This window comes from Ammospiza nelsoni, chromosome 23, assembly GCF_027579445.1.
Source record: "Ammospiza nelsoni isolate bAmmNel1 chromosome 23, bAmmNel1.pri, whole genome shotgun sequence".
NCBI classification, from domain to species: Eukaryota; Metazoa; Chordata; class Aves; order Passeriformes; family Passerellidae; genus Ammospiza; species Ammospiza nelsoni.
In genome coordinates, this window is record NC_080655.1 from 6,641,016 (window position 1) to 6,650,443 (window position 9,428).

Here is a 9,428-nt window from a genome sequence, read left to right on the forward strand (position 1 = left end):
GAGTGCGTGGAGGAAGGTAGGAGCTGCACCTGCAAGGACCAAGAGCCAAAGGAGAGGGCTTCAGTGTTTTGCTGGGGGTTGGGATCAGCTCCTGGGCTGCAATGGGCAAACCATGTCCAGGAAAGGCTGATGTGACCATGTTTGAGATGCCTGCACCTGAAACATCAGTAGGATCAAACCAGTCTGAATTTTCTCAGGATCTCTTTTGTCAGTGCCTCAAAGCAGGGCTGGCAATGCTGGACATGGCTGTAGGCTGAGGGGTGATCCCAATGTCCCAACGGGACCTGGAGCCTCTGCTGAGCATGTGCCAGCCTTGCCAAGCTCAAACTGGCACTGCCTCAGCCTGATGGGGACACAACCCAGCATGGGAGCTGGGCTGGGCTGGGCTGGGCTGAGCTGAGCTGGGCTGGACCGGGCTGAACTGGGCCGGGCTGAGCTGGGCTGAGCTGGGCTGGGCTGGGCTGAGCTGAGTTAGGCTGGGCTGGGCTGGGCCGGGCTGGGCTGAGCTGGGCTGGGCTGGGCTGGGCTGGGCCGGGCTGGGCTGAGCTGGGCTGGGCTGAGCTGGGCTGGGCTGAGCTGAGTTAGGCTGGGCTGGACCGGGCCGGGCTGAGCTGGGCCGGGCTGAGCTGGGCCGGGCTGAGCTGGGCTGGGCTGGGCTGAGCTGAGTTAGGCTGGGCTGGGCTGGGCTGAGCTGGGCTGAGCTGGGCTGAGTTAGGCTGGGCTGGGCCGGGCTGGGCTGGGCTGGGCTGGGCTGGGCTGGGCTGGGCTGGGCTGGGCCGGGCTGAGCTGGGCCGGGCTGAGCTGGGCTGGGCTGGGCCGGGCTGGGCCGGGCTGAGCTGGGCCGGGCTGAGCTGGGCTGGGCTGAAAGGTGATCCCAACATCCCAACGGGAGCTGGAGCTCTGGTGAGCGTGTGACAGCCTTGCCAAGCTCAAACTGCCACTGCCTCGGCCTGATGGAGACACAGGAGCTGAGCTGGGCTGGGCCGGGCTGGGCCGGGCTGGGCTGGGCTGGGCTGAGCTGAGCCTGTGGCTGCTCTAGGGCACTGCCAGGCAAAGCACCCTAAGTGTAAAAGCAAAGAGAGGTGCAGGGGGAAGCCCCTGCTGTGCTCCAGTCCTCACCTCACGCACGCCCAACCTCTGTGGCACCCAACTAATCCCTGTGCTTATTCCTTCCCTCCTCCCTGGCTCAGAAGAGGAAGAATGGATAGAGGAAGATGACGGTAGTTATTGCACCTTTCATTATTTCCTCTCTCTGCTCTCGGGAGAACTCCTGGCTCCATGTGTTCTGCCTCTCCCTGGCTGGGGAATGGTTTTCTTTCATTCTTCCACTTCTCTCTCTTCTTCCTGCACTCCTGCTGTGCCCTGCTGTGCTGTGTGTCCATCCTCTGTCTGTGCCTTGTCTCTATATCTGCCAGCCGTGGTTTGCTGTCTTTGCTGTCATCTTTTCCTATCCCTCTTTGTGGCCGTGGCCCCGCGGGTGTTCCCAGGGCAGAGCATCGCTCTGGCTCCGCCGGGGAATCCCGCGGGGACGCTGCTCCCTCCAGTGGAAAAAGGCTCCAGCAGCGTCACAGAGCATCCTCAGCCAGCCCTGGGGCTCCCTGCCAGAGCAGAGCCATGGGGATCCCTCCTTCCTTCCTGGGCTGGGAGGGATCTGCAGAGCGAGAGGGGATGAGGGACAAGGCAGGAGGTGGCGACAAATCCTTGCATTTCATTTTAGGGGGTTTTGCCCTGAGGAGCACAGGCAGCCCAGGGTAGGGTTAGAGAGGAGCCCTTTGCTCCCCAGCCACTGAGGCTGCCCAGGTCCCTCTGGGCTCTGTCCCAAAGCAGGAGAGATGTGAGGAGCTGCAGGGATGAGTGTGAGGAGCTGCAGGGATGAGTGTGAGGAACAGCAGGGATAAACGTGAGGAGCAGCAGGGATAAACGTGAGGAGCAGCAGGGATAAACGTGAGGAGCTGCAGGGATAAACGTGAGGAGCTGCAGGGATAAGTGTGAGGAGCTGCAGGAGCTGCAGGGAAGAATGTGAGGAGCTACAGGAGCTGCAGGGACAAACATGAGGAGCTGCAGGGATAAGTGTGAGGAGCTGCAGGAGCTGCAGGGATAAATGTGAGGAGCTGCAGGGATAAGTGTGAGGAGCTGCAGGAGCTGCAGGGATAAATGTGAGGAGCTGCAGGGATAAGTGTGAGGAGCTGCAGGAGCTGCAGGGATAAACGTGAGGAGCTGCAGGGATAAGTGTGAGGAGCTGCAGGAGCTGCAGGGATAAACGTGAGGACGATGAATGTGAGGAGCTGCAGGAGCCAGGGAACACTGCTGTGCTCACTCTGCCCTCCCTGCACAGGTCAGGAGGAGCAGGTAGAGGAGGTGGAGGAGGAGACCACAGAAGCCAAGGCAGAAGGTGAGTGGGGACCATGCCAGGCTGGGCCATGGTGGCTTGGTGGGGCCATGCTCTGCTCCAGGGCTGCCAGCTGGGGGCTGGGATGTCCCAGCAGGGCTGTGACAGGGGGACATCACCCAGATGGGGTGTGCATAAGGGGGTGTCAAACTGAGATGCCCTTCCCTGCTCTGTCTGGGCCCCACAAACATGAAATTGTGATGAAATCCATGAAATACAAATTTGCTGCTGGTGGCTGCATCCAGCCCTCTGAAATAATGCTAAAAATGGGCCAAGCCTGGTTCACCAAGGGGTCCACTGCCTCAGAGGGGGTTTCCAGAGCTAGGATCGAGCTCTGATGTGTCTGATCACCAAAAGAGCACTGGGTTCATGAGGTGGCTTTGGGGCATGGTGTGTGACCCTGTGCTGTCCCCTCTGCTGGGGCAGGCTCAGATCTTGGCTGTGGCCCCAAGTCAGGGTGCTGGGGCCCCTCTGTGCTGGGGTGTGGCTGCCCTCACCCAGGGATGCTCATGTTCTCCCATTGCTTTTAAACAGAGCAAGAAGATGAAACGAAAGCAGCAGGAGAAGGTAAAACAGGAGCAGAGGAGAGATGGCCATTCCAGTCCTGATCCCATTCCCCTCAGACACTGGGCCCTTGTAATGAGGTTTTGGTGCTGAATTTATTTGCTGCCAAAGGGACAACCTGTGGTAAATGGGGCAGAGCTGCCCTGGCCACATCCCTAGCAGGACAGGTGCAGCAGGAGGGATGGATTTGTGCTGCCTCTGGCAGAAATTCACCCAAAATACAGCAGGAGAGGAGAGGCACTGCTGCTTTTCCAGCCTGAGCTTCTGCAAAACTTGTCTGGATTCCTCCTGAGAGCACCTGGGGCTCTCCTGGTCCCCCTGTGAGTGAGGGGTGTGAGTGAGGGGTGTCCCTCAGGGGCTGCTGTCCCCCCATTCATCCTGCAGGGATGGAGCTGGGGTTTGCAGTGGGGACAAGCACAGGAAAGAGGGGGACAGCCCCCCACAGTGTCCCTGGGCAGGACTAGCCATGGGGACAAAAAGCATCGTGTTTTCCACAGGTGGAGAGGGAGAGCGGGAGCAGGAGCCCGGGGAAGGTGAAGTATCACCCTTGTTCCTCTGCCTGGGGTTCCAGCTGTGCCCTGCTCAGCCAGCAGCACCTGGGGCACACCGGGGGCACACCGGGGGCACACCTGGGGCACAGGGCTGGCACCTCGCTGCTGTGGGGAGAGGGAGGGCTGGGCTCAGGGTGTGACAGGAACCCTCGGTGACACTGACCTTGTCTTTCTGTGCTGCTCCCGGGACCTGCAGGGGAATCGAAGCCAAAACCCAAGTAAGTGTGGCAGGGTGTCCCCCGGGGCAAGGTCTGAGCTGTGCCAGGGCAGAGGCTCCGTGAGACAGCCCTGGTCCATAAGGGACAGGGCACAGGGAGCCTCCAGGGCAGGGTGGGACAGGGGCATGGAGAGAAAAGGGAGAGAAATGACAGCAAAACACAGCCCATGAAGGGGACCCTGAGAACGAGGTCTTTAGGCAGTTCTGAAGCATTTTGTATGTTCCTTGGGAGAAGCTCAGCTGCCCTGTGACCCTGCAGGTGGCAGAAGTGTGTGTGTGTGTGTGTGTGTGTGTGTGTGTGTGAGCACCCCAGTGTGGGACACAGAGCCCAGGCTATGGCTGGCATGAGGCACATGTGTCCAGGAGTGCCAGGGACTGACCCCGAGGGAGCAGGACTGTGAACGATTGCAGGAAGCCTGGGGGGTCCTCCTGGGCCCCTGGGACTCTGCAGTGTGGGAGGCAGATCTGCCCTCAGCCACCATCATCCCTTCATCCCTTTGTGCCCCTGCTGGGCATCCCCTGCCCTCCCTCATGCCCCACAGGAGGAAGGATCCAGGTGTGCCCGGTCACACAGAGCACACAGTGCCCTTTGGGGGGGCAAGGGGTGGCTGCCAGCTCAGGGGGCTGGCAAAGGGCCCTGTCTGCAGCTTGCAGGGTTATTCCAGCCATGCAGGCACCTGGAAGCATTTCCAGGGAATGCCACAGCTCTTCCTCTGTGGCTGCCCAGCTGGGACCTCCAGCAGGATGCACTGCACTCCCTCTCCTCCAGCTGTGCCCCCTCTGCACCCAGGGGCTCAGGGGGTTGGATGGGTGAAGGGCAAGGGCTGTCCCAGACCTGCTGCAGCCCCATTGTGCTCCGGCTCCCCCTCCTCTGCAGGGTCTTCATGCCCAATCTGGTGCCCCCCAAGATCCCAGATGGCGAGAGACTGGATTTTGATGTAAGTTATGGCCCAGTTCCCACCCCTGGGGGTGCTGCCCTCCCTCTGCTCCCTCTCAGTGCCCAGCAGCTGCTGGAGCCCTGGCTGTCTGTGCTTGCTGCAGGACATTCACCGCAAGCGCATGGAGAAGGACCTGAACGAGCTGCAGGCCCTCATCGAAGCCCACTTTGAGAGCAGGAAGAAGGAGGAAGAGGAGCTGCTGTCCCTCAAGGACAGGATTGTACGTGTTCAGCCTTCTCCTCTCTGGCTATTGCCACCCGGTCCTGTGGGCACTCAGCCACTGTCCCCTCCCCACAGTGCTGGCACACCTGGGACACCCCTGACCCTGCAGGACAGAGCCTGAGGGTTGAACCAGATTTTTATTAACCCCAGTGCCTGCACACCAAAAAATTCCCTGAGCTGGAAGGGACCCACAGGGATCACTGAGTCCAACCCCTGTCCTGCACAGACCCCCCCCAACCATCCCACCCCATCCCTGGCAGCGCTGCCCAAACACTCCTGGAGCTCTGGCAGCCTCGGGGCCGTGCCCATTCCCTGGGGAGCCTGGGCAGTGCCAGCACCCTCTGGGGAAGAGCCTTTCCTGCTCTCCAGCCTGACCCTGCCCTGGCACAGCTCCAGCCCTTCCCTTCCTGTCCCTGCTCGCTGGGATGCCCCCGGTGGTGCTGCAGTGCCCGGTGCCGATGCACCTCTCCCCGGGTCACTGTGCCCAGGCTCCCCTGGGGCTCTCGGGGTCAGGGCTCTGTCCCTGGGGGCAGAGAGGATGCAGATTCCCGGCGGTGTCCAAGCCCAGGTGCTCTCCCCGTGCAGGAGCAGCGGCGAGCGGAGCGGGCGGAGCAGCAGCGGATCCGCAGCGAGCGGGAGAAGGAGCGCCAGGCCCGCATGGCCGTGAGTGCCCTCTGGAAATGGGGCCTGGGACACGAGCTGTGTGTCCATCCATCCACTGCTGACCGCCCTCTGACCCCGGCAGGAGGAAAGAGCCCGCAAGGAGGAAGAGGAGGCGCGGAAGAGGGCGGAGGAGGAGGCGCGGAAGAAGAAGGCGTTCTCCAACATGCTGCACTTTGGGGGATACATGCAGAAGGTGGGACCCTCCCCAGGGGCTGGGATGGAGCCATTGCTGCTCCTGGGGAGGCCTTGGCCATGGGCTGGCCTCATCCATGTGACACTGGGGGTTTAGAGGCAGGAGGGACAGGGAACTGTGCTTGGGTGAGGAGTAACCAGGCCAGAGCGAGCTCAGAGCGGCCCCGAGCTCAGCCCTGCTCTGCAGATGTGCAGCTCCAGCCTTGCCTCAGGGACAGGGATGGGGACAAGGACAAGGTGTCTTGTCCACTGTTGCCAAAATGTCCTTGAGGACCTCATGGGCTTCTGGAGTCCCAAAAGCTGAGGGTGTTGGGTGCAGAACTGGGGATGGGGGACAGCGAAGGCTGGGCAGACTTCCTTCTCTCCAGTGGAGTGATGGTTTCCTCAGTCAGAGAAAAAGGGTGGCAAGAAGCAAACAGAGCGGGAAAAGAAGAAGAAGATCCTCAGTGAGCGACGGAAGCCCCTGAACATCGACCACCTCAGTGAAGACAAGCTGAGGTGAGCACAGGCTGCAGGAGGGACGGCCAGGACAGGAGCCTGGGCTGGGGACAGCTCCCTGGAGCTTCCAGCTGAGGAGATGGCACAGCTGGGGATGGGCTGTGACATCCCGTGGGGGCACGGGTGCCAAGGCTGTGCAGGGCTACCATGGCCAGGCTGCCACTCATGGCACCAGCCATGAGAGGGAGCCAGGGTCACACGGGTGGCACAGGGGTGTCCTGAGGAGCCAGGGTCACACGGGTGGCACAGGGGTGTCCTGGGGAGCCAGGGTCACATGGGTGGGATGTGTGTCCCCATATGTACTGACCTCCCCCGTGGCTCTTGTCCTGAACTCACTGCCTGGATAACACATCCCTGTCTGGGAGCCTCCTGAGCCCCATCCCCGGGAGCAGATGAGGGGTTGGCACCAGTGCCCCATCCCTGCTGAGCTCCCTGGGAGCCACAGCCCTTCCCTGCACTGTCCCCAGCTGGCTCTTCCTGCAGGGACAAGGCCAAGGAGCTGTGGCAGAACATCCATGACCTGGAGGCTGAGAAATTTGACCTGCAGGAGAAATTCAAGCGGCAGAAATATGAGGTGAGCCCCAGGGCATCTGTGATTTGTCCACCCTCTGTGTTCCTGACTGCTCCTTGTGCTCCCCAGCCAGGGGATGAGCTGGGCTGTGATCTCCCAGCTCCTGGGGATGTGTACCTGGCACCACCACAGGGCAAATACATCACAGACCAGGCAGGATGGAGCCCTGAGCAACCTGGGACTGTGAAAGGTGTCCCTGCTCATTGCAGGAGGTGGAATCAGATGGGCTTGGAGGTCCCTTCCAACTCCAACCATCCTGGGATTCTAGGATTCTAAACCCCACAGAAAAACTGCTGGGGAAAAGAGAGCAGTGATGCATCTTCAGCCAGCCTTGCCCCCACCTGGGGCTTCTTGTCAGACCTCACTGTCCACCTGCAGCTTTTTCTTGCCAGACCTCACCACCCACCATTTTTTATTGCAGATCAATGTTCTTCGAAATCGCATCAGTGACCACCAGAAAGTGTAAGTGGCTGCACATCCCTCCTCCATCTCCTGCCCTTCCAGCTCCCCAGTTCCCTCCCTGTGGATCTCCCTTGCTAAACCACCTCCTCCCCTTCCCCTCCTGCCTCTGGTCTTGCTGGTGCCTGGCATTCCTGGACCTGCAGGTCTGTCCCAGGATCTCAGTCCCTGCCTTTCTGCTCCTGATGGACCTCCATGGTCCCACTGCCACCAGCTCCCCCCTCTCCAGAGACCTTGGCAGGGGATGGGCCCCAGGGAGAACCCTCGTCTGCAGGGGAAGCTTTGTGTCCTCTGGGGTCCTTCCAGTCTCCAGCCACCCCCTCCCTGCAGGGGCTCTGCCCAGCACCTCAGGAAGCTGCTGGAGATCCCAGCTTGTCCAGCAGGGGAAGTCCCACAGACTGTGGGATTTGTGCAGGCCCACAAGGCCAGGGGAACCTTCCCTATGCCCATGGCCCCTGCAGGTGGCTGGGGAACTGTTCACAGGAGGGTGGGAGATGCTGTTTGACCCCTACTCCCAGGAGCACCCCGGTGCTCCCACATCCCCATCCCACTTCCCCCTCATGTGGGAGGTGCTCAGCCCACCCGTGTGTCAGGGGCAGCAGCTCCCACCCACTTACACCAGATCTCTCTTCTCTCCTGCCCCACCACGGTGTGATCCTGCAGCAAAGGGTGAGTACAGACATTTCTGAGGGCTGTGTGTGTCCCTGCACAGGAGCTCTGTGTGTCCCACTCCATGTGTGTGGCAGGGACACCAGGACCCCAGGGCAGAAGCAGGGCTCAGGGATGAGGCAATCCCAAGGATTGGTAGCCAGAAATGCCCTTCACTGCCCTTCAGTGCCCTTCACTGCCCTTCACTGCCCACCCAAACTCCTCCTCTGTGCTCCCCTGTGCTGGTTAAGGCAAGCCATGAGCTGGGTCCTAAAGGATCCTGCAGCTGCTTTTATCCCTCTGCAGCCACAGATGCAGCTTGTCGATTCTTCTTGGGGGGGAGAAACATGGGAGGGAAATGGTGGGTCCTTAGAATCACCTGGCAACTGCATGAGCTTGTTCCCAGGGGGTCCCAAGGCTCTTTGGCTCAAGTCCCAAGGTTTACCTGGGGCCAGTGGAAACCCCAGGGCAGTTTCCAACGGGAAAAGGCTGCAGGACCCCTGATAGTACCCATCTCCTCCTCCCTGTGTGGTCACTGATGCCTTTTTGCACGTGCTGTTCCTCTTCCCTTGCAGATCCAAGGGTGCCCGTGGGAAGACCATGGTGGGCAGCCGAAGGAAGTAGAGGCTCAGGGAGAGAGGAGCCTCAGGAGCTGCAGGGGCTGCACAGAGCCCTGGCTGCAGGAGTGGGGCAGAGGCCTCTGGAGTGTCCCATTGCCACCCCCCAGTGTTGTTGTGTCTGTAAATAAAGAGGTGCTGAGGGGTGCAGGTGTGCTCTCCATCCTGAGGCTCTGATCCAGGCTCAGCACAGCTCCAGGAGTTGCCCACCTGCTGCCCAGGCTGTGAGAGGTCACAGCAACCACCCAGGACCCCCTAAGCCCTGTCCCTGTGCCTCCCAGCATCAGTTCAGCTACACTCCTTGGCAGTTTGGTGACACACCTCAGTGCTCTGAGCTGCTTTTCCTGCTGCACCTTGAGGCAATCCTCATCACGGCCACTTCTGTACCAGAGCCCCACTGGCTCCTCTCTGGTCCCCTGTGGGACACCATGGACAGGGGCACTTCTTCCAAGCCTCTTGGCCCATGGAATAGTCACTAACTCACCTTCCAGGCTATTTCCATTCCTATTTCCAGCTCCTGCTAAAGGCTCTGACCAGCTGTGTTTGCCTCCTCTGCATGTTCCTGACAGCATGCAAGGAAGCCTTGAGATAAAGCTGTGTGAGGAGGCCACTGCTCTGTGCTTCAGGGGCAGATCTCTTCCATCTGGCTGGGAAACGATAGCATGTCACACGTGTGCTGTCCCTGGGGACACATCACCTGCAGACCCCCCAGTGTTCCTGGTGGATCTGGATCTGGTTTTGGATCTGGAGCTGGAGCTGAACCTGGACTGGCAGCCAGCTCAAGGCACCAGAGGCCTGGAGGGCTGTTTGCTGCCCTGTTATGTTATGACACCCTGTCCCATGCTGTTGATAAAGCAAGCTCCAGCCTCCAAGGAGCCTTTCCCAGAGCAGTGGGGATG

At 60.6% G+C, this 9,428-nt stretch overlaps 1 protein-coding gene across 2 annotated transcripts; it reads left to right on the plus strand.

Moving 5' to 3' along the window:
* Positions 1-8,679, plus strand: TNNT2 (troponin T2, cardiac type). Of its 2 annotated transcripts, none has more exons than XM_059487818.1 (14): positions 1-16; positions 1,191-1,220; positions 2,336-2,392; positions 2,924-2,956; positions 3,451-3,486; positions 3,701-3,722; positions 4,599-4,659; positions 4,763-4,879; positions 5,467-5,544; positions 5,627-5,737; positions 6,125-6,234; positions 6,718-6,808; positions 7,227-7,267; positions 8,488-8,679. In XM_059487818.1, exons 7-14 carry the CDS (start codon positions 4,606-4,608, stop codon positions 8,534-8,536), a joined length of 651 nt encoding a protein of 216 aa, XP_059343801.1. In that variant the 5' UTR covers positions 1-16; positions 1,191-1,220; positions 2,336-2,392; positions 2,924-2,956; positions 3,451-3,486; positions 3,701-3,722; positions 4,599-4,605; the 3' UTR covers positions 8,537-8,679. The 2 variants fall into 2 exon arrangements, with proteins under 2 accessions (XP_059343801.1, XP_059343802.1); XM_059487819.1 differs by lacking the exon at positions 8,488-8,679 and adding an exon at positions 7,411-7,465.
* The last annotated feature ends 749 nt before the right edge of the window (positions 8,680-9,428 follow it).

Coding starts and splice junctions, on each gene's coding strand:
- TNNT2 (XM_059487818.1), top strand. CDS start 4,606: ATGCCCAATCTGGTGCCCCCCAAGATCCCAGATGGCGAGAGACTGGAT. Junction 6,809..7,226: donor TCAAGCGGCAGAAATATGAG/GTGAGCCCCAGG, acceptor TTTTTATTGCAG/ATCAATGTTCTTCGAAATCG. Junction 7,268..8,487: donor ATCAGTGACCACCAGAAAGT/GTAAGTGGCTGC, acceptor CTTCCCTTGCAG/ATCCAAGGGTGCCCGTGGGA.